The sequence below is a fragment of the Diadema setosum genome, chromosome 2 (assembly GCF_964275005.1).
Source record: "Diadema setosum chromosome 2, eeDiaSeto1, whole genome shotgun sequence".
Taxonomy (NCBI): Eukaryota; Metazoa; Echinodermata; class Echinoidea; order Diadematoida; family Diadematidae; genus Diadema; species Diadema setosum.
This window is the reverse complement of record NC_092686.1, coordinates 24,378,666-24,404,416: the sequence shown is the minus strand read 5'-3', so window position 1 is coordinate 24,404,416 and position 25,751 is coordinate 24,378,666. Positions and strand designations below refer to the sequence as shown.

Genomic DNA, 25,751 nt, shown 5'->3' with positions numbered 1-25,751 from the left:
TCCACATTCTCACTAAACAAGAGTTGGCAAGAGCACAAGCATTTTTTTTAAAACTGCAAGAAAGACACAGACGCATTCACTTCCGCAGATGAAGTTACTCATTGTTAATCTAATCTATAAAAAAAAAAAAAACCAGCAAATTTCTGGACTTCTATTGAAGAGGAAATTCACACACATTAAAAAAGAGCTACAAACCCATATTGATGCCTTAATTCAAGTCCTAAATGGTGAAGTGAGGAGAACTTGCCTTGCTGGGCAAACAAAGTTTCCCCATTATGCTACTGTACGAGCTGAAATTTTCGCGTACAGATATTTTCGCGAATTGCTACTTGGCGGACATTTTCGCGTGTTGTTAATTTCGCGGTTGCGTGGGTCTACCTGAACTTAGTTATTTGCGCGTTGTTATTTTCGTGTGTTGTTATTTTCGCGGTTCAAAGGCGATTCGCGAAATTCGCGAAAATAAAACCACCGTGAAAATTTCAGCTCGTACAGTATATTGCTCTGACCTAGAATAAAAGAGGGACTGTTGCATTCATAAGCCTTTCATCTTTCCAAATTTCTGCGCTGCACTGAAAGACATTTCCAGGATATGCCCACCCATCAAATGATACAAGTGTGCACATTTATCCCCCGAGCTGCAGGAAGTATATCATGGCAAAGGTCGTTAAAGATCCAACAAGGAACTTCAAATTCAATTTTACTCTTTTTGTTTCACTTTCTTCTTTCTTTCTTTTTTTTTGGGGGGGGAGAAGAAAAATGTTTTCATTATCATTTTTGCTGATCATCATCATCATGATCATCCTCATCTTGACTGATCAAAAAAGACTTTGAAACTGATGAATGCAGCAAAATTTGTCTCCAGTAAATTCAGTAACTGCACAACAGATCAACTGAAACTGGAAAGACAAAAGATAAATATTTTCAATCAGACAAAAAAGAAGAATGAATTAAGTAGGTCAAATAAGGTGACAATCATACAAACATATTATGACAGTTGCCTTGATAACATGGCTGATGTTTCAATATTATAATAGTGTTTATACACTGTTTTACATGAGGCATATCAGAATTTTAACATTCTCTTGAAGTATTAAAAGTGATTTTGCTTTCCTTACTTTCTAGAAGACACATTATGAATAATGCATCATATCACATCCTTCAAAAAACAAGAACAAGTTGACTCAGTATGAATTAAAAAAAACCCACACATTTGTGGATGTGTATTTGTTGGTGTGTGCAAGTGCACCCAAATAAATGAGATTTCCTGCAATAATTGAGTAGTAATGACAGTCTTTCTGTCATCTTTTTAATAGAGAGAATCTCGAGGGTCTGTCCAATGCCATCACAAGCCACTGACATCCTGACACAGGTATTATAAAGTGTATTGCCTTGATTTTTGCCTGGTATCATTGAAAGTTTTGACTCATCCATCTGTAGCTCCAATTTGATACCTCCCTCTCTCTCTTTGAGGTATATGTAGACTTTCCATCCAACTTCCTTTGAAACATGTCACAAGCTACCATTGCAGCAAATTAGTATACTATTACTACTATAACACAAGATATATCCAGTCCCAGTGGATGACGAACAAGCACCACTTGGACAATTCTACACAGAAATATTGCCCTTTGTTTCTTCGTATTCAAAGTTGTGCAGATGTAGGGCAATTTGTCAATCAGTTGTTTTTTACCTTCTTGGTTTTTTCTTCTTCTTTTTTTTCCTGGGCATCTACATGTAGATTTATATCTGTGTCTTGAGTATCAATGAAACTGGGATTTGCTTTTGTTTCAGCTTTCAGATGACACGCTCTCTCTGCCCAGTGTTCAGGGGGCGCTAGCTGCTTCTAAATGCAGCGGGAGAAGGGCCTGTCTCTCCAGGGCAAAGGAAAAAAAAAAATGATATACGAGGGCATGACAGACAGAGAATTATCACTCCCCCTCGAGAGGAAGAACAGGGCAATATAAATCCTGCAACGAAATAATCCCCACACACACAGGCCAATATAAATCCTGCAGTAGAATAATCCCCCACACAGGACATGCATGGGATGATACAGAATGAGACACTGATGCTAATCAAGCTACTTTCTGTACGGGTCAGTTACAGCATCCTCTCCCCATCTCCCCCATTTTCATATATTCTTCCCATGCCCACTTTGGGGGTAAAACGTGTGAACAGTCAAAGTCTAATGCCAGGTAGATACCGTATGTGTATGATACACCACCGATTCATTCGCATCTGGATAAAAGTTGTTCGTTGAGCAAGCTGTCACAATCAATTTGTAATGACATGCACACTTAATGTAGTGTATTCAATATGCTACGCATATCCCATATCATGTTTTGATTATTCACCTTATAAATGTATCAATCAGCTCAGACATTGTAGAGTCAAACACCGCCCCCCCCCCCTTCTTCTTCTTCTTCTTCTTCTTCTTCTTCTTCTTCTTCTTCTGAAGTCTGCCTCCTTCAATAAGCTGAAGATACTTGCAGACTAAGGAAAATCATACAAATATTTAACAATGCTACATTCCTTTAATTCTCAGATAAAGACATCAAATATGTTCAAAGGGCATATGAAGAAAATACCTCTTGTCTTTCACTGATTATTGATGGAACTGGCTCCGCACTCCCAACAATTTTCATTCTTCGGTATAGGATGGCATGTCTGTTACTTTATAACACAAGAGTACGAAACAACAGGCCAGTTGCCTGGAGCATTCAAAACCAGTGGATATTTCTGTTCCTTGGACCTAGTGACAAGTGATTCCATTCACTGATCTGTACACACTCTTTGTGTTTCAATACTGGTCTTACAGTTTGCATGCATTAGTTGTAGCTATGTCAGGTAAGCCTCAAGCAAGCTTTGAGGTCGTCAGAAACAATCTTTGTAATACACGCGATGGTCATGTATGCTTAAAAGGGAAATCTGGGCCAGTTAAAAGTTAGTCTGAAAAGAAAGTACAATTTTGCAAGCATAAGAGTGAAAATGTGATTAAAACTGGATAAAGATTAGGGAAGTTATGAAATTGTTAATAACACTAATTTTCACAAAGCAATTCTTGAGAAGGCAGGAAAAATAAATATATGCAAACTATAGTGAGTTGATGATTTCATCACCTCAAAATCTGCCATATAATTTGCACATAAAATCATGAAAATTCCTTTTATATTTATTCTTTATCAAGCACAAATTATGCCCTAGTCTCAAATCCTAATACATTTATATCTGATTGATCATTATGATCATTATTTTGCATTTATTCACCTGGGAATAGCATTATGTTTTATACTTATATAGCATAAGAATTGAATTTTCATAATTTTTTTCATACAATATTAAATGGAAATTTGTGAGATGATGACATCATGAGCTCATACAATGGCATACTCACATCAACTCTTTGAGAACGGTTTTGCACAAATTAGCAAATCTTTAAAATTCTATAACTTTCTTACATTTAATCCGATTTTGATTGAATTTTCACTGCTGTGCTTGCAAAATGTTATTCTTTCTTTTCAGACTAATTTTTTTTACCTGGTCTGGCATTTCCCTTTCAAATTCATATACTTGGTAGCTAGGGGCCAGTGGCCTACTCTTAATGATTCTCTTCAAGATTGTTTTGCAATCATCATCACATTTTTATACATCTTTGAGAGGCAGAGACAATCAAACAATTCATGGACATTGAAAGGAATCACAGCTCTCTTTCTTGGTCAGTTTGTGCATAAAAGTAGATGTCGATATCATGTGTAGTTTTATAGGCATTTAATTAAAAAAAAAAAAAACTCTTGAGTTCTGATTCATCAAGCTCTTAACCCTTTAGCAACTGAAGATTCTGTACATAATGGCTTATTGTTCCCTGAAAGATACAGCAATACTAATCTCATTTTGACAACTTTCTAAATTATGCAAAATAGATAAATGCATAAATGTTTATTTTTGTCTATCATAAGTTTTGTTTATTTAATTAAAAGCCTATAAAGATTTTACCGAGAGACTTACGTGTTACAGAAATAATTGACATTAGTTGACCTTTGATCTTTAAAATTATGTAATTATATATTCTATATGAAAAGAATAAAAATAGCATAAAGCTATAAAAGTGCAGACTGGAGGTTTTGGGCATTTAAGGGAGTAATCTGACAGGCGATTTTGGGTGGTTCAGTTACTAATGGGTTAATGTTGGATATTCTACTCTCAGAGATTGATGAATGCATTTTGCAGGCTCTTGCTCACTTTAAAATATAGAGAACGGCCTGTCTGGAAATGTCACAATTTGCATTTGACAAGGGGTCCTCTTTCTCATCTTTGAATATTGTACATTACAATATCACATCGTCATCATATCACATTTTGCTGTTTTATTGCCATGGAGTCTCATTATAAAGACATCGGATTTAACACAACCCTCTTACAACAAGCAGATTTTGCGGGTCCAGATTCAAGATATTTCTTTCTTTCTGTACCTTGACATAGTGAAAAATAAAACCTGTGATCGGAATGGCCTTTAGGTCCTCATTGTAACAAAGTCCCCCTGTATATATGTACAGGTCAGTTTAAATATGATCATGTTTGTCTCAGGAATGCCACAAAGTTTTGTTTTTGTTTTGTTTTGTTTTTTTGCTGTTTTCACAAGCACTCAATGTTAAAAAAATCTAGGTGCAGACAAGCGACATCATTTCTTCATAACGCATGATGAAATGTCCACTCTGGGGATAGATTTTGCATCAAAAGTGCAAATGATCACCTGCCAGATGCGAAGAGACAATTCAATTTCAAGTTGGATTTTTTTTTTCCTTTGTCCCTCCCAATCACATTCGAAGTATAAAGCTATGTGATGTCACAAAACGCTGCCAGCCTGTGACCTTTTGAGGAGTTATTGCGCCAATCTGTTTACAGCAATCTGCTCCGTTTCATGGCACACTTACTGTCTTGACATTTGATGGAGAGGGTGCTAAATGGAGGGAACCCTGCAGAGGGGTGGCATTTGTGATGCGCCTGCACGCGCCGATGGTCCAAAACCAGGCATATTACCCAAATAAATAATGTCTACAAATGCCCTCTGAACATCGTGAATCACAAACTTTGTAGACAAGCAAGAATCTCAAGAAAATTGAGCAGAAGTGGTAGCGGCAGAGGTAGAATATTAATAACAGATATACGGTCTGATGATACAAGTACCAATGATGCTAACAGCAGTAAAAGTGATAATGATGATGAACATAAATGTTATGACTATGATAATCATTGTAATAGTAATTATAACTAGTGATATATATCTTTCTGTTAAGCTTAAAATAACTTCAGTGACCTGTCCCCATGTTATCTTGATAACTTTGCAATACATCAAAGCTGAGAAACTGCGAAATACAGGTGATCTGACCGAAAAAACGGGAACTGTGATAAACGTCTTTTACAACATAAAGTTTAATGTCTTCAATACCTCCTGTCAATGTTTAAAGCCTAGCAATGTTTTTCACATTTAAATTCAAATCTTTTTAGTTTACAAGAAAGCAAGTTACTATGGTGTTTTGAATTGAGCAATAATGTTTACATGCCATATATCTCCTACAAGCTCGATTGCCCCCAAGTGGCAAACCTAAATGGCAAAACCATATTTATCAAAATGCTGTCTCTTTGAGCATTTCTGTGGTGGGGTCTAGGAAATAATGGCGGAAAGGGTTGAGACAGACAATTTTCCAAATATCACAATCAGGAATCGTGCCGTCGTGACGATAGGTTATAATTACTCCCCTGCAGGCATTGGATGTGTTATGTGTCTGCAGCCATGTACAACGTGCACACTCCCTATGGAGCATCCTTGCTTACTACCATTCTAAAAATGGGTCTGAACATGTTCACTTCTTGTATTTAAAATGCCAATTAGGAGTAATGTCATGCCAAGTCACACTATTGCTATATCTACTAATGCTTAAAGCCACAGAAGAGGAAACATCTAACGAAACACGCTTGTATTTAATACTTGCAGCAGATAAATAAAACTCCCTCACAAAAGACAGCGGGAGGGAACAGCATTATCAGAACTACACCTCATATACACTACTCCTGGGGGAAACTTACCCTTTTCAAATCTATACACTTGGCCCTTTTCTGATCTAACACTTTCTAGTTAAATTCCAAAGACCCTTTTTTCCCCCATAATATTCTTCACCACAAAATCTGTACTAACAGAATGATCCACCACTTCACTGAAGAGACCCTCTTTAAGAAGCGTCATTCCCCTTCACCTCTATTAAATTCTTGGCAGCTTCTACATAAATCTTGACACAAATAGTCAACCAGCATCTGCCAAGAATCATCAAATTTTATCAATTGTCTTTGACCTTGAACGCATTTTTAAATACAAATTCTAATCACCTAATCTACATCCCCTCGGGTAAACAGATCGTAAATGCAAAGACAAACACTAGGTAAAAAGACAAATAACCTGAATCCTGGACAGTTTTGACAGCCTTCATATGGAGGCCCCAACATACTTGTTGACGCATCTCCGTTGTATTAAATCTTTCCAGACCTAGAAACTAGTCCCATTTACACACATCCGAAAATAACAGTTTTTAAAATAGATTTTCGCAATGCGATGCAAAAACCATTAATAGTGTGGAGACAAAAGACAAAAATGTCTTAAACTCTGGCGATACGCTTCGCAATGCTAAAATTCATCAAGCTTGGTCAGCGCAGTCTGGACACTAAAAGCGGCTCATTCGCAGCCATGTGATGTGTGTGTGTGTGTGTTTATGTTTTTTGTTTCTATTTTGTTTTGTTTTGTTTTTTGCTGTGTGTGAGCAGTGGCAAATATGACTGATTTTTTTTTTTTTTTTTTTTTTTTTTTTTTTTTTTTTTTTTGCAATGAGATGCAAAATCCAGTAACTCCTGTATGTGACTGCAGCTAAAAATTCACAACCTAGGTGAATGTGAACAGTACTGGATACAAACTGAATTTACATCAGTATCCATCCACCAGATTCATATGAGGATCGGCATCAGTCTCATCGGTTTCTCCGCTCCAGGATTGAAATTCAGATCACTTTTTCAATTTGCGGGAATGATGTCATACAGATGGCATGCCAAATGAAAATGCATGATTCAAACAAATCAGAGCAATACTGTGGTCCCATTGAAAATAATAGAATTTAGTGATAATCATGAAATCAAACAATGATAACAATGACGCAATGAACGATAATACTGAAATGACGGAAAATAAAAACAAAATGAAATATTCATACCAAGACTAATACTTGATCATCATCATCACCATCATCATCACAACAATAATCATAATAACAATAACAATGCTAATAGGTCAAGCTCCTCACTGTCACTGAGCATGGTGAACAGGGCCGTAAGTATTCCCAGTATTTCATACTAATCACAAGGTTCCTCAACATTTGTTTTCCACCGCTCACAATCTTACTCATTACAAATGAATCATTTTAATAGTTATCTATCCTAAATCTTGTTACAGATTAATGATATTTGTATGAATTGTAAGTAAGCAAAATTATTTTGTTCCATGCTGACTGTGAAATGCACTCATTCATATCTCCTGCGGGACACATTACCCATATATTTCGCATTGGGCCTCATGGGATAATGTCATGAATGGCCGAATCTGTGATTAACAACCACAGTGACGGAATGAAAAATTATTTTTATCCATTTGGGGGACAAAGGCAGTAATTTCCCACCTTGAAGATGATATTTGACACATTTGTGTATAATATAATGGTAAATAAAATCTTTTAAGTTGTCAGCTTTGTAAATATCAGTAAACTTCAAAATTAAAAACATATTGAAATATACCATGTACACAGTAGGCTAGTAATATGTAATAACTATCACTAGTGTTATTCTTATCTTTTATGTTCTTTTAACTAGTGTATAATGGATAATTTTTTTTACTGCACCTCAAGTATCTTACAAGTTGGAGTTGGCACACGATCAGTTCACTCTGTTACATTACTTGAAGTGAATTGAAGGCCTGTCACTACCACTGCCGATCTTTAGTGCTAACTCTCCCTTCCATCACTGTACAGCCCCTGCCGTTTAATTGGGTCTCGGATCAAAAGGAATACACATAATGGGACACTAAAGGCTATTAATATTCCAAAGGTGTATTATCTTCACCACTTTAGAGTGGTGTAGCTGTTGGAGATGCAAAAGTGTGCACAATTATAGCGTGATGTACATTGTACATGTACACTTATAGGCCCATTCACCAAACATTGTGTAGTATACAGATGACTCAACTTCCGGCCTCTCATAAATGTGGACAATGGTCTTGCTCCCAAGTCATCCCGATTACAGACTCAGTAGCATGGGGATTCATGGTGGCTCACTTCATTCGCTGCCCACCGGGGTACATTCAAGAACCACAAACAGCATTGGTCAGCGAATATGATGACATAAATGGTATCCTGGGGTACCAAATAAAAATTAGCCATTTTGTTGAATTATTTATTTTTTTAAAAAGGTTGTACCCTGGGTGCCAAAAAAAGGAAATTATTTTGGTGCTGGGCTAGCACGCGCTAGCCACTGCACTGCAATGCACTGAAGCACACGCTAGTGATAGCACAGTATGCCATGCATGCATAGTATAACATGCAGTGGCATGGGAATGACTATGTACATGCACATACAGTGCATGCACTTTTCTCTGGCTGTCCTCGAGTGGACGTGAGGTGGCGCTACACAATGCGGTAACCTGGGGTACTACGGTACCCCGGGGTAACGCGTGATGCATCATATGCCCATTGAAGCATAAGATCATCGATAACAGTCGACTCTAGTCGAGATTCTTTGGCTGTGTGTGTACTTACAGAGAGATCAGTAATAAAACTGTACACAAATTATTATGGGGATTCACAAATACCTCAAAACCAGGGGGGCGTTTCATGAAGGAACTTGTCGGATAAACTGTCCGACAAGTCAATTATATCCGACAAGTTCAGAGAAATCAGCCAATCAGACTAAAGAATTTCTCAAAACTTGTCGGATATAATTGACTTGTCAGATATTTTATCCAACAAGTTCCTTCATGAAACGCCCCCCAGGTCAGCCTTCCCACTCCGTGGTATCCCAACACTACTGGGTCTCTAAGCCATGACAAATGCACCATCTTTGATGCCAAAAAGTTTCCCTGCTGACGGCCCATGGGTTTGGTGTACTCACCTATATGCCTCTGCAGCGCCTGCGGTTTAACCACCTGCCCGCACTGTTCACACACGACCAGGTAGAACTCGTCCCTCGCTGGACACAGCCCAAATAGCCTGGAATCTGGGAGTCGCTTGACGGTCAAGGAAATATTTCACAAATGAAACATTGCTGCTTCTGTAATAAAACACCAATTACCCTCTGCATTTGTCCATTGACAAATCACTACTGTTATGGATAACGTGTAGGTAAGACCCTTTTAATTATCATAACATTATCATTTTTATATTTAATTTTTAGGTAAGTCAAAACTACCTGAAAGAAAAAAATTGTATTCAATCACACAGCAGGCTAACTTGAGCAATACACAGAGGAGAAATAGAAAACTGGAACTGTCCATACATATTTTAACAAGTCTTTAATAATGTATGAACATGCCCCATGAGTATCTTTACGAAGTCCATTTTTGTAATTCATAGAAAAATCTAATCACTTGTGGAGATACCATTCCCTATCCTAATCACCATTTGGTAGTGCATCAATAACTACAAGAATATATTTAACCCTAAAAGGGCCGGGGGGGGGGGGGGGGGCGGAATGCCCGCCCCTCGACGTTTCGCGCTATAATTCTGTTACGCGAGAAGGCCTCGTCGCGAGGCTTCTTGACTTTGTTTGTTCAAGTCTCGCGCAACTTTTTTTTGCGAAGCCACGCACATTTTTGTAACGGAATGTCGCCCCAAAACGGGCACAATTTTGTGATTTTGTGTACATTTCCTATGGAAAACAGTGCTCTGTCGTGAAAGTCATAAAAACCTGATTATTTTTACAATTAATCACTTTCATTGATTAGTTTTGTGCAAATTATGGTAGAAAAGTGGTCAGTGACAATTTCCAATGAAAAAACAAAGAAAAAACAAAAGTTGAAAAACAAAGAAATACATAAGAAATTCTGAAAACAATAAAATACATAAGAATTGAAATGAATTTTGGAAGTTTTTGTGATGTACAATTGTTGAATATGCTGCAACAGATTTACAGACCAAAAATTAGACTCTCAATGCTTTTAATTAGGCTAAAATATGATCTTGAGCTTAATTTGCATAATTAATTAATTAAAATTAGAAATTTATTGTTTCAAAAAATCTTATGACACAATCTTGTAGATTATGACGCAGGTCTTACGCATGCAAAATTTCATCGCGATCGCGCCACCGATGGCCGAGATCTCAGGGGGGGGTGGAATCCATCCCCCCCCCCCCCCCCCCCCCCCGGCCTGAGCATAGCCAAAAAAGCCCGGCCCCTTTAGGGTTAAAGAAACAACATAAAACCAAATAAAAATATAAAAAACAACACAAAACAAAGAAAACATCAGGAATAAATATATGAAAAAGTTGAAATATATTTGGAATGATCTCACAATATAATCAAAAAATACTTTGCATATTTCTTTAAGACCACAGATTAATCAAATCTTCATTTTCTTTTTCAACAACACCACACTATACATCACTATTATGTCATCCAGAAATCACTTACCACGTAATCTAAATCACATGCCCAATTCAACTGGAAAACTAAAATTCACTGTCAGGCAAGTATAATGTGAATGGGCACTCGCCCAAGAGTCTTAACAGTATGAGACCCTTGTCAGCTGCCAAATTGGGGCAAGTAGGAATGATATATTTCACAATGGTCTGCAAATGATCTTGTAACCATGGCAACTTAAGGCAGAAAATGAACACTGCAAAGTAATCATGCTGATGACTTTCCTCTAATGCATGCTACAAAGGACAAGAAGCTTAATTAGTGACACAGCCTGTGAGTAAACATGACAAGGCTTCCAAGAATTACAGGTTGCCCCGGTGACACATGCGCTGTCACACTTTCATTCATGATCAACTCCTCAGTTTGATGGATTATGCAGTATGATTCATGTGTTCTGCTGTGCGTGTGTGCGCGTGTGTGTGCGCACTGTACAACAGGCACCTTTGATAATCTGCTTAAAACAGATTTAAAAATGGAAATTACATACTTATGTATATCAACAAAACTTCATAGAAAGTGTCAATGCATGACACCACCAACAAAAATCATGAGCTATAAAGTTATACCAATATACAATGTATGGAGACAAATAGCACTGGAGACAGGACTGCCCAAGAAAAGGAAGATGAATGTAACAAAAGTTGAACAATAGAGGGCACTCTTTCTAACCCACATGGGGGACCTCGCTATGTGGTTGAGCCTTCCACCACTGTCGCTAAATACACAAGTTTGTAGATAGGCCTGACCACCAAAGTATATTCCCTTGTATAATCTACATATTCTATTAGAGACGATGATAACGGTAATGATGAGAATACTGATAATAATAATCTTCAACAATATCATTATAATTCTTGTATACAACAATTTTAAAAAGGTAAAGTAGATGAGGAAAATGGATAATAGAAGGGAAAGTGTTGCAAATGAAAGCAGTACAACCAAAAGCAACAAATGGTCTAATTTGAGCAAACTGAGATAACAATCTTTCCCCCCCCCCTCAAAAAAAAAAAAAAAAAAAAATAGTGTCATAACTGCCACATTTAAGCAATAACAGGGCATTATTCAATCGATATTCAAATGATTTAAATTATCTTAGATTCTATTTCACAAGTATTAGCAATAATTCCCCCCTACTCCTCCTGCTTTTATTCAGTACACTGTAAAACATGATATATTCGCGACATGAAATTTTCACGAATTCGAGCCGACAGCCTTTTACGCAGCATGAAATTTTCACAAATTTCTACTGGCATTCATTGCATATAGTGTAGACAAGAACTTTTGAGTCCGTCTTAATTTCGCGAATCGTGGTGATCGTGAAATTCACAAATCTTGGCACTCGCGAAATTCGCAAACACTCCTGGTTTTACAGGTAAGTCTCCTAGGTGACATGTTTTTCTCTGCTTGTATTGCAGGGGTATTTGAAATCAGATAAATATATGTTCTACAAATCTGATTGACTTCCTTTAAGTCTTTCCTCTTTGTCAATGTGAGCCTCATCACACCTAGATCATTGCCATATTAACCATCTTATCTGGAAAGTGCAAAATAATGGATTAACCTGTTGAGATATAAGTATCTAACATGTTTTTATCTCTTTTTTTTTTCTTTATTTTCTTTTTTTCTTTTTTACTGGTGATGTCTTGAGGTGTAACTTGCAATTAAAGCAGTTTTTTCCCCCTGTGTTGTGCACCGGCACACCACTTGAATTCTTGTCCCATTTTGATCAAAATTTTGATTCTCAAACTGGGAGCCATAAAGTATGTTCCATCTCCTAGACTTCTTGATTTGTACTGTCTAATGCGCCTTGTTGATACCATATGCCGAACATGGCAAGTCATTGGCTAGTTCCTCGTTATTTTGTACACTATTAACCTTAGTTATAAAATGGGTTCAAGAATGTAGCCAATCAGAAGCGCTCAAGTGAGTCACACATGCACTCTGAATTTTTTCACTAACATGCATGGCCCTGCAAAAAGTGTGCAACGAAAAAGCATAACAGTATGGCATGTTATCCTATGGGACATTTCAGAGAAAGCATATCTGCACGGTCTCTGACGTCACAATGTATACTTTAGCAGTGTGCACTCAACCAGGTGTTACAAGCGCGTTATGTGCTACTATAGGCACTCTCAGTCACATATTTCTGTGAACAACTTCTAGCTTGTGCCGCCTGCCTGCCTGCCCGCCCCTTCTGCATGTATGTATACGTACTCTGTACGGTGTTTGCCGAGTGCATAACTGTTTAGAACGAACATCTTCAGACATATTGGCTTTTGAGCAAGTTCTACATGACACTGACTGGTATTGACCCATAAAGGTATTTGAAAAATGTTGATTTTGGACTGATTTTATATCAAATAATGCACAGGTTTAAGTTTGTAACGTTAGTAGAGATGCCCCTTACTCTCCGGTATTAACAATGTAGTGCAACATGCACTTGGCTGCGCCTTGTGCATATTTCACCATCGCAAATACCCTCGAGTGCGCTGCAACTCCGCTTTATACACACTCTCACCTGTGCATTATTTGTATATACTGCAAGAGTGTACAGAATCTCCAGCTTTGATTATTGCACATCTCAGTTTGATCTACAGACCTCCATTTACCTCAACCCTCCAATAACAACATCCAGGTAATTCTTACACACGACAATAAATCTCACATACCTCACTTGGCTTCCTCCTCACACAAAGAGCAAGTTACCTCTGTCAGGCGATGGCGACAAAGACTCAAAAACTTCCCTCTCCTCAGACCTTTCCCATCACCTCCTTTTTTCCAGCCGCCGTTTCTACTCTTCAGTCCTAGAGAGATCTCGCAGTGCAGTAAAGATGTGTTGATTGCTTCTGTATGATATTGCAAAATTCCCTTCCTGTCTAAAACATGATGCAAGAACAGTAAAAGATGTTTCAGAACATCCTCATTCATCCAGCCATTGCGCTACCAGTATAGAGAATGCATAGACAAGCTGTGCCAATAGCAACTTTGGTGCAGAGAAATACTAGCACAGCTTTCGCAATGCAGAAAGCATGTCATGTTGATTCACCATTTCCTCCATTGAAGATGGCGCCAAAAAAATGGGGAACACCAAAACATCTGGACCTAAAAAGATAGCTGTTTCTTCACGACTCTGCCACAATGTAGCCAAGACATCATAGTATTACGAACCTGGAAAGACAGAACACATCAGTATTCTTTGGGCAAACTCTCCAAGAAACTTCATAAGTCAAGTTAAAAAAGAAAAAAAAAATTATGCATGGAACAAAAGAGGCATCAAAGTCACATGATAAAGACAGCCATCTTGGAAAGCCACATAATACATTGCACATCATAATTCTGCCAGTAAAATGGTCATGTTAACACAGCATTTGCTTACCATCAATCAGATTTTCATTACTTTGCTGCCATTCTATTAGGTTAAATCAACTGTCTCTTGTGAAAACTAACCATAGAATAATGGGTGCTGGGGTAACTATCCACATACATTTTCATTTCACAACTGCATGGCTGGGTATACTTACTTTTTTGTGTGCTTACATTACCATTAGTTGGTATATACTTGGGTACGTGTAGTTTTTATCAATGACAGCACTCAACAGTTAAACCTCTTTCATGATGTGTGAATACAACACAGACATCCCATTTTTGCTACAGATAAGATTGGGAAAAACAAAAGAAAAGATAAATGAAAATATTTGAGTAGACCCAAATCATCCAACTGTGAAAGGATATTCCCAGTATTCCTGAGGGGGGAAAAAATTCATCACTTCTACCTACGGTATAAAATTTCATATTAATTTCTTTCCTGCTACTGAAGGAAGTTCATCTGTGGAATGGTGAGAAGAAGTGGACAATTTAGAAACACAGTGATGGCAAAATCTGACTAGACAAACTTTCTCCACAGATTTGCCACACCTGCTCACTTGTGCAAATAGTAAAACATGCTGAGCCAGCTCACGCTTCTATTTTTGGGGAAAATTAGCCAACTCCCATCCCTGTGGCAGGCTTAAACAACATTGAGTGGAAGCCCTGTGGTGAGTGAAAAGCACTTTGGACTGTGGAGGAAAAAAAAAAAGGTCCTGGTTTGAGTTCATCCCAGTTCATTGACCCCTGGAGAAAGCACTTTGTCCAGTTGTCCCACTCGGCCCAGGAGCACAATATGGCTACGTGGCAATGCTGAGGTAGTGGTAGTAGCAGAACCCTCAGGAAGTGCAGTGGCAACGCTGGTGAGGCTATCCTGCATAAAGACACCATCATTTTTATAAACGACACACATTCAGCTGTTTCACTAAAATGTGCACCGAGTTTTAAAGTAGAGTGCTGAATACTGCATTCCCTCATCTACTGAAATCAGCAAGTCATTGACAGTCAACCAGGGGGATGTTAACTTGCCTCCTTCGACACTGACGACAAGATGACCTCTGTTTACCTGAATGTAGTGTGCATCACAGCATTTTTCTCCCTTTGTGTACTAGATGAGCTGAACCAGTTTCTGATAGGTTTCTGAAAAAAAGAAAGGCAGAGCTGTCGGGGGGGGGGGGGGGGAGATAGGACAGAAGGAAGGAAAGACATGATATGGTTACAAAAATAAGTATAATATTGCTATCTAGATATAGACATGATATCACTCTTCCTCTATAGTTTATCCTGTACTGTTCTGGTCTGAAAAGTATGAGAGAATCACACTTTAAGTTCTGAATGCCTTAAATGTTCCAGATGTTATTTAGAAATCTTCATCATCCAACATCACACTCCCCATCCCAGGCTGCTCAGCAGTGGGTTCCTCTAAGCCCTCCCCTCCTGCCCCCCCCCCCCCAAAAAAAATAATAATAATAGAGCAAACAAAATGCTTGCCATTATCACAGCCATAGCAGTGTACAACTGCTGTCACACCAGGTAGTGAATCCGTCAATGTAGACTGATCTATACAGTTTGGGGTCAATATATATGGGGAAATTAAATCATTGTCTGTTTTCCAATTGCTTACCTGAAATAAACACAAGGGGATTCATAAATGAGGGTACTTTCACAGGAAGAAATAGGATTTTATCTATGGAAATATTGTAAAAAGTAAAGAAATGTAAAAATATTGTGAATAACAAGCAAATGTGAAAATAGACAAACAATCAGACAATGAAACAAAGGTTCTGCATCAATACTACGATCGTCTACATGTACACTTGATAGCATCTGTCCTACTTCGAGAAGTCTCACAACATGGAGTGTCAATGCTTGCAATATCAGCGATGGTTGTACGGTAATTGTTGTAATCCACAATGGAGACAGGTAGGAGGTGGGGGTGGGGAACATTCAAAAGAACGCTGAATCTGCAATTCCATGAAATCTCCGTCCATAAAGTGTAGGCTTGACAGCTGTCCTTTGAACAAACAGATAAAACAAATATGAAATAATTCAATTCAACATTGCATAATATATTATCTGTTGTACCACACACTGTGAATATCCTTCCCATCCCTTCCACTCCACTAAATGTTTTTGATAATCAAAAGATTACTTTTCATAGGAAACTCACAGGCAGATGTTTGCAGAAAAGCATCAAATGGTATGACAATTCAAACCATACTGATGTCAATGAGTCAAACCTGCTGCTAGCAAGTTGGACTGTAGTTTCCTTTGCCACATTACTTGCTTGTTGCTTGCACTGGCAGCCACATTTGTGTTTTGTGTTTGTTGTCCTGACAGATGGAACAATATCTGTCTTGCAGGCTTGCATGAGGATAGAAACTGTTGATCTGCTCTAGAGCAGAGTCACAAAGAATCATTTTAATACAATTACTACATCAATTACTACATCACTACATCAATAAAAAACATAAAGAAAAAAACAGCTTCTGTAAGATGTTTTCTAAAAAGATATGACTATCATGTGACAAGGACCTACATGTATCTTCTCACAGCATCCACTGGACACTACCTGGTACATAACAGAAGACATGCCAACATTCATGTAAATGGTAATTAGTTTTCCTAGTGTGAAAATTAACCCTCTTAATTCACCTGCAGTTTCTGTTGATCTGCGTCCATGGATTTCCATGAGATTTTGCCTTTACCGAATCACGCTGAAATGAACTCTTGAAACAGAATCTAAACAAAAGAAATTGCCAGATATCATCTATAACAGTCAATTCACAGCTAAACATAAACCATCCTCCACATATGTTGTGCTGTCATCATCATTAAGGAAGTCTTTTGCCATGTAGCAGATGTAGTGTAGCTAGCATAAACTCAAACAAAGTTTAACAACAAACATTACGTGATGACAAAAGAAACCATCAACAACAGTTATCAACCTGAGGCTAACTTGTTGCATTTGCTGTATTTTTAGTGCAGATGTTCAAGCATAATTTCTAGATACAGTATACAAGGAGTACTGAAAGTGCTACATTCACATCTTGCAGAGACTATACAATAACACGTGAGTCATCAATTGATTGGTGCTCACACAGAAGCATTAATATTGCCATAATTCATCAGCTGATTGAGTGATGATATTAGTGACTGTAATCCAAATATAAATTGAGAATGCATCACTGATGCTGATTTGAACAATGTGAGACCTCATCATCCAAATCCAACATCAAATAACACATGAAACAGCAAAGGTCAAAGCCATTTTATGTTGCTGGGTCTAGCACTAGTAGCAGCAGTAAATAAATTTGGGTGGTAACACTAACACCGACACTACCAGCCATGCTATGGAACCTAGATTCTATCTCTAGCCAGATTTATAACTTCTTCAACAGCAAATCAAATGCATCAATCATAAGGTACTTCAATCATCCAAACATCACAGCCCACAGAATGATTGACAAATACACATGCATCGCATGCTGGTGAATACTAGTCAACTGCAATGGCAATTAGCAGCTGCAGCCTAACCACCACACTGTTGTGGCATCATTGTTAGTACACTGGCAGCGGCAGGCTGCCTCGCCGCTACGCCTGCTGTGTGCTGTGGACGGTTCACCTATGTGTGTGATGTTCCTCCGTGCATTTGCGTGCAAATACTCGACGGAGGTTTTACCGTTAGCCCCACATGTAGAAATACGCAGTGATGTCGGATGATACCAACTGACGGCAAATAACCATGATGAAATTGCCAACTTGGCATGGATTGTTTTAAAACACATGATTAAACGTATTTTTTGCTTTTCAAAAAAGGATACCCTCCATCTTCAGCCTCATGACTTGGGGTTCCTCTTTCTCATGGACCAATTCTGGCTCCATTTCTTCGTCTGTCCTGTCCCTTTTCTCATCGCTCTCTGCATCTGCGAATGGGGATTAGCGGGAAAACACACGATCAACACGACGTTTCCGAGCATGTTTATTTCACTTAACAAGCACTAAAAATACCAAGAAAGGGCTAGATCTAGAGCAGAGAAAGTGTACTTTACCTCCATCTCGTTGCTTTACGACTTTGTCGGCCCAAACGGACCAGGACTGGCCCCTAAACATCGAAGGACTACTTCTCTCTAGGCTCGCCATTGCAGTCCTGTGTGTGTTCACTTGCCATGTATCCCATAGTCCACTACGGATGACGTCACTTGGTCTTCCACTTCTTCTGCGAGTTTTCTGCTTTCACAAACTTTCTTTCATCAGTTTCATGAAGAAATAAATGCTTGTTTGTCCTTGTAAATGATGAACCATGTATTCTATGGTTATGTGTAAATACACATACAATGATTCGAATAAAGTCGCCATCCCTGTAAGATTTAGTCCTCATTTCACAGGCGTCATGGTATATCATCTATCTCCTCGTTCAATGCAATGTGATGCACCTTCAATTGGGTTTGGGGCGACATCGGTTTGACAAAGGAACTATGATTAGGCCCCCTACTTCAAAGGATCTTAGAACTACTTCATCACATTTTTACTGTTTGGACAATAATTATGTCTCATAGGTTTCGGAAACTGGTTTTGTTCAGGCTTTTGTTGGCAGCAAATCGGGTTCCCTTATTTCTGGCTTTTTTTCATTTTTTCAACTCTCTCCCTTATTATTCAGCTGTACATAACACTTAATTTGAACATTCCAGTTTTTCCGAATTATGTTTAGATGCAATTATCGGGCGTCTCTATTTCTTTTTCCTTTTTTTTTTTCGAGAAACAATTATTGATTGTAGAGTCGGGAATACTTTAGATCATCTAATTGATTCTCCAACTAACGTCTTTATTGATATGAAAATATAGTACACATGATATGTAATTTCCATTCGCTGTGCTTTGTGTAACTGTGACTTGAAGGTAAGGTTAATAATCGTTGGTGATCTTTGTCTGTTGGACTTTCTTTTGTTTTCCTTCTTCTCCTCCTCCTCCTCCTTCTCCCCCTTTTCCTCCTTTAAATGTAACTCTCTTCTTTTCACTCTCTCTCTCTCTCGTCTCTCTCTCTTAAATGTTTTTTTTTTTCTCTTTCCTGCTTCTTGTTATTCTCCACCTCCTTATACGTGTGACTAAAATACATTTGTCTGGTCACACCAGGCCCCGTCGGACTTATTTAAGTACCGGTATGTGATGTAAACCTGAAGAAAATATAATATTCTTCTGAGCACTACGCTTTGTGCCATATCAAATTAATGAAACGGTTCAGTGAATATTACAGTTGCTAAGTCCGTAGAAATTGAGATGTCGACGATAAAATTCTCCTTTTTTGCCAAAAACAATAAGAAATCAGTAGATTTTTTCTCATTTTGTCATTGCTTGAGGACTGAGCACAGAAAATATATGTATTCAATGTTAGCTGGAATAGTTAGTCGTATTCATATCATTTAGACTGTTTGAAGCTGTTTGTCAAATCACATTATCTATACTATGTATCATGTAGAGTGACATTGTCATTTATTTGTACCTGCATGTTTATATGTGAATGAAATATCTTTGTGAAAAAAAAAAAAACATCAGCATGTATACGACGTAAGAGTGAGATATAGGCAATCTGTCATTATATCTTGATACATTCGTTTGGTGATTTTATTCTTTGTTTTTAATGGTGTACTGTTAATTCACTCATTAATGTACTTGATTGCTAGCTTATAATTACTGTGTAACGAGAAACAAACGTCTAGTTCTATCCTTTATTTCGAAACGAAGAAACCGAAAGGAAGTTTACATGCAATTATCTTTGAGTGTCAAATTTATATTCAGTATATTATTTTCATCTGGAATATTAGCCACTAAGAAAGTAAATAGATGTTTATAAGCAAGTTTTCATGGGACCAACGGCTGTAAGTTCCTTCCGAATTATATGCAATGAGGCTAAATTGTCTTGTCTAAAGGGGCACGACCTCATCATCCAGCCAACTGGGGATCTTGTGACTGGCAGTCCGTGGTCTGAATGGCTCCTCTTGAAAGTCAATGAATTATGTCCTGTGTCCGACACAGGTCATGACCGTTAGGTGGACACTGACTGTTTTACAATAAGCAGTGTTGTTGTTGTTTGTTCGTTCATTCGTTCGTTTGTTCGTTTGTTTGTTCGAGATCTTATTTTCAGGACATTTTCTCTCCTAGTCTGACGTATATTATATAAAAGGGTCGGCTTGAAAATGAAAATTACACGTATGGTAAATACGCAATAATGCTCGACTTATCTTTTTATGAAAATCGCTAAGGGGAATCTCAAAAAAAAAAAAATGCTTTTCATCACGGCGGATTTTCGCACGGACATCCTCATTGCGACACACTTACACAGTGACAGATGGACATGTACTGTTTGTTTTGTTTCGTGGGGTTTTCTTTATACAAGGAAAAAACAATCAAATATCAAACATCAAAACTTAAAAGAATTGTACAGTATTGGTGGACATGAGAATTGGGCTTTTAACTTTTTGCGAGACACCAAGAAAACATTTATGAAATAGTACAGAGCATAAAATTTTAAGAGGAATTCAAAATTTATTTGATGAAAATCGGGTTTGGCATGACTAAAACATCCAAAAACAAAGTAAAACAAAGCGATCATAAAAAGTGTGGGTCCCACACTTATTAGAATCGCTCTGTTTTGGATATCTAAGCCATTTCAAAAACAATTTTCATCAAATAAATGTTGAATTCCTCATGGAATTACATACTCTTTCATATTTCATAAGGGGTTTCTCATTATCTCACCCAAAAAATGTTAGAAACCTGAAATTAGGTCTCAACCCAAACTATATGATCCCTTTAACAATGATTGAAATGTTCAAATTTGACCAGGGTATAACAACCCGATGGTTGTCATTCATTTTTATGTTGGATTTTTATTCACAACCACGCACTTTGTATTCGACTTGATGGGTGTTTCTTGACCAATACTATCCTCGATGGGATAAAGCATACGTTTCGCCTGTATATCACTGGACTTTCTCTACCTCTAGAAATATTTTCCATAAATCAATTGTCGCTGTAACCGTTGAACAGTTTTCAACAAAAACAGTGATGAGAATATATGCCTCCCCACTACTGAACTATAATTCATGGACATTCTTTCCTGAGAATGTGATCATGTGCTATGCAATACACCCGTCCATATCCCATTTCCCCAATCCGGTTGACATGCATGCATTTTTTGCTGTGTATCAATCATCGGGCATTTTTTCCCTGATGGTTGTCAGTAACAGAGATAACGCAAATATATATATATATATATATATATATATATATATATATATATATATATATATATATATATATATGTGTGTGTGTGTGTATCATTGGGATTTTCCCCAGTCATATACAGTATTTGTTATCATTTTAAAACTAGGTTAAAATCGCACGGTGATACTCATCACTATATTGTTCATTTCGACAAGAACTTAAGAAGTTGATCATGAAATGGATAAAGACCAAAACATTTTACAGTATAAAATCCATCATCAGGTAAAGCAAATTAAATTCTTTCCAGTGAAACCTCGTTTCTTACATAATAAGGAACGTTCTCGAGGTTATGGCTAAAAGTATCTAACATTTTGTTATTTGTCTACATATGTTTTGTTTCGCTTTCTGTTTTCTAGTAGCTGTCATTTCAAATTAACAAGAACGGTGTCAGCTCGTTTTGCGAACCAACTCTAAAACAGAATCATGCCAATTGAATTTAGAGTATTGAGACGCGTTTAATGACCAACAGGTGAACGGAATATCTCAAGATAAGTTTCTTAGGGGAAATAAATCCACAAATCTACATTCATCAGTTAAGTGGTCTCTTCAATAGCACTATTGTGCATCGCTGAGGTGCTGGAAAAATTACCAACATCAGTAATTATGATAATTTTGAAATTCCAAGAGTCGACCTAAAAAAACCATGCTTTCAAAAAGCTCGATTGTTAACATAAAAAATTCGGAATCTTTCGTGGACAATTTGATTTACATTGGAACTCCACTCTCTATATTTCCAAACTTACTTTTACAAATTGTGTAGAATCAAAGTAATATTAGCAGGCTGTTCACTATAGTCAAGCAATGTAAAAGAAGTTTGTGGAATTTCAAGATTTCGCATGTGTACACTTACTCAGTAATATCGGTTGCTATTTATCACCGGGCGTATCCAAACAGAAGAGTAAGTGACGTCATAGCCCAAAGAATTCCCATTGAATTGCTCATAACATTTAAATGTATAGCATGAATAATATTGTGTATTCCTATTGGCCTAATGTGTTCGTGCTTTTCTTGAGCAGCAAATGCCTCTTTACATGTCGTTTAACAATTTATACTGACAATGCAGGTCAACGGAAAGACATATACATTGTATGTCCGAGGTCTGCCAGACCCCAAAGTAGCTAAACGACATTTGAATATTTACCGATTAGTTCCTGATGTGTGTGAACTCTATACATACAGCTCTGTACTTCTTTACTCAGTGCACTCTCCCCCCCCCCCCCCTCCCAAAAAAAAAAAGTTTGCTAATGTTTTGAGTGTTGCACTACGAGAATTGGCAAAGATCAAATGCAGCTTTAATATTTAAAAAAAAAAATAGTGTAACGGTTTTATTGATTATTTCAATTCAAAAATTCAGCATATTTTTTTTTATCACAACGGCTGTTCTTAACAAATCAGAAAACTTAAACGAGACTTGCCTGACATAGCAATTGACAACGGAGACATGCAGACTGGAATCAAAGTATTAAGACAAGACCCGATATGAGCGGTGGCCATTGCAGGCGGCCCATGCCCACCAGAAGTAGAAGTCGGGATAACACTTTTAAAGGAAAACTATACGTTTTGGAAGGGTGATCGGGCTACCAGAACATTATTATTTCCTACAAAGTTTATTCATCCTAGAAGTAGCCTACCAATATGTTAAAGAATACTAATCATTATTTCACGAATGTGTGATGGAAAATGATGTTCGTGCCTCAATTCAATATTTAATATGTTAGACGTGGTGATTTTGATCACAGTATATACACATATTTGGCGTCCTTTGTCGTACCTGCCAATTTTCACTCGTGACATGATTATCATGTTTTATTGTATCAGTCTAATCAGTCTAATTTTTATCATATTTGTTACATTTCTTGTTGTTGTTGCTCTTCTTTTGTGTGTGTGTGTGGGGGGGGGGGCACCACATTTCTTTATCGGGCTACCAAACTATGAAATTTGATGATTTTGGTGGCCCTAACGGGTCACAAAAGTAAACAGTGTTGAGACTTGTAGCGAAACTTGATTGAGATATATTCCGTAGAAAATGATGAACAGAATAGCACGGAACTATAGGTCCTTGAGGAATATCATTCAAACAAAGAATTCATGATCAAATCCGCCTGAAGAATAAAAAACAAACAAACAAACAAACAAACAAACAGCAAAATAAGTACAAGAAATAGACCATCAGCAAACACTTCCGGGAAACATGGGAAACAGATCAATAAATCTGAGTACATTCTTGACATTACCTCGCATATTGGATCAAGAATTTATTGAGGCAGTCGACATTAACATATCTCAAAGAGGGGCGCTTTGATCACGCATGTCAAAACATTCGTTTCTCATACGGTACTATCATAGCGGATTTGTGCGGTCCATGTCAGAAGTTCGCCGGGCAAATTGATTTCGCGTTCATTCATTATTTATTATGATAGAGGGACTTCGTTAGACACAGCCGTTTTGTCATTCAGATTAACTTTGCGTCAATTTGTTTCGTGTCAGTCAAATCTAAAATTGCGACATCCACATTCATCAAAAAATAAATAGATAAATAAGTAAAGTGGTCATTCATTCATCGACCTGATGTTCAGGGAGAGACACTGATGTGGTAGCGCAATGGGCTATTTCAGCGTTCAAATCAGTTTCGGAGCAATCTATTCAACACTTTGAGTAATCAAAATAGCTGTTTTGTTTCTACCTCATGATTATTGTTGTCATGATCATACTTTTTTTATGTTTATGCTTCAAGCAATCTATGATAACCATCTTTTCTACCTATAATCTTTTACTTTTCCATACTAGCATTTCAGCCTTTTCAATCTTCTCGAAGAAACTCATAATTACAACAAAATGTTATTTTTCTGTGATTCTTTATGTTATGATATAGTGTTGTTCCCTTGGACAATATGTCTTGTCGGGAAAAGTGTAATATTTTTATTACATTTTATCTTAATTGAGGGAAAGACCGCTATGGACGCTAAGATTAATCTATTGATAAGGAGAGTTCGTTCGTATGAGAGTTTGTAATGTCAACTGAATCTGCCAGTGTTCAATCGGTTTGATGCCCCTCGGATCGAAGGCGCCACACAAGCGGCCTTGCCCTATTATTTTGTCCGAGGTACGCACGGGTAATACTTTACACGAATTGCTTGAGTTTGGATTACAAGTTGAGGTAAAAGAAACGGATAAAGACTAAAACGTATAGTGATACCAACCGGCTATACAAACGTCAATAAGTTGTAATGAAAAAGACTTTCGTAGACAAAAGAACCACGTTTTTATCTTCCTCGTTAGTAGAACAGCATGACGAAAACGAATTGGAATAACTAACTTCGCGGCCTTCCCCCCCCCTCCCCCCCCCCCCTCCGCGATTTCGAATAACCCGATGTTGCAAAGTGAATGACAAACATGCTAAGATCACTGCGGAAACCTGCTTTACCCATCGTTTGATTCATTCCGGCATCTCATCACGTTCGAAATTGTAAGAGACTAACTGTAGCATATAACACTACAAGGGTGATTAAGGAGTGCTATGCGAAACAAACAAACAAAACAAAACAAAACAAAACAAAACAAAACAAAACAAAACACATAAACATGCGACGAACTTTCTAAACGCACAGTCCCCAAACTAATGACCAGAATAAATCAGTCATAAGTAATAGTTGGTATCATATCATTAATAAAATCTTGATCGTTATAAAAGGGACTGTGCAGTACTGGTTGAGGTGGGGATTCAGGTTTATAACATTCCTAAGTGAGATGTGCACAGAAACCTCTTATGAAATATGAAAGAATATGTAATTTTAAAAAGGATTTAACGTTTATTTGACGAAAATTGTTTTTCAAATGGCTGAGATATAAAAAAAAAGTGATGATAATAAAAGGCGACAGGCCACACCTTTTATTAGGATCTCCTTGTTTTTGGATATCTCAGCCATTTCAAGACTTATTTTCATCAAATAAACTTTTGATACCCCTTAGAATTGCAAGCTCTTTGACATCTCATAGAGTGGTTTCTGAATATCTCACAAAACGTTAAAAGCTAAATCCTCACCTCAACCAGAACTGTACAGTCTCTTTAGTGACTATTTCGTGCCTCTATAGTAAAATTATGGACTCATGGGTGACAAAAATTGCACTACTTTCGGTCTTGTAGGCGGTGTGCAAGTTCTTCATGATTCAGGATTATCATTATTGTTATTATTATCATTATCATTATTATTATTATTATTACTATTACTATTATTATTATTATTATTATTATTATTATTATTATTATTATTATTATTATTATTGTTGTTGTTATTGTTATTATTATTGTTATTATTATTATTATGATGATGATGATGATGATGATGATGATGATGATGGTGATGATGATGATGATGATG

General features: G+C 37.3%; 1 protein-coding gene across 1 annotated transcript in view; it reads right to left on the bottom strand.

Moving 5' to 3' along the window:
* Positions 1-18,242, bottom strand: part of LOC140241063 (uncharacterized) — an 86,158-nt gene extending 67,916 nt beyond the window's left edge. The window contains exons 1-3 of the mRNA XM_072320835.1: positions 18,141-18,242; positions 17,913-18,014; positions 9,199-9,303 (exon numbers count right to left, since the gene is read on the bottom strand). Of these exons, the coding sequence (XP_072176936.1) occupies positions 9,199-9,303; positions 17,913-18,014; positions 18,141-18,231 (298 nt within the window). The 5' untranslated portion in view covers positions 18,232-18,242. The remainder of the gene's footprint in view (positions 1-9,198; positions 9,304-17,912; positions 18,015-18,140) is intronic.
* Positions 18,243-25,751: the final 7,509 nt, after the last annotated feature.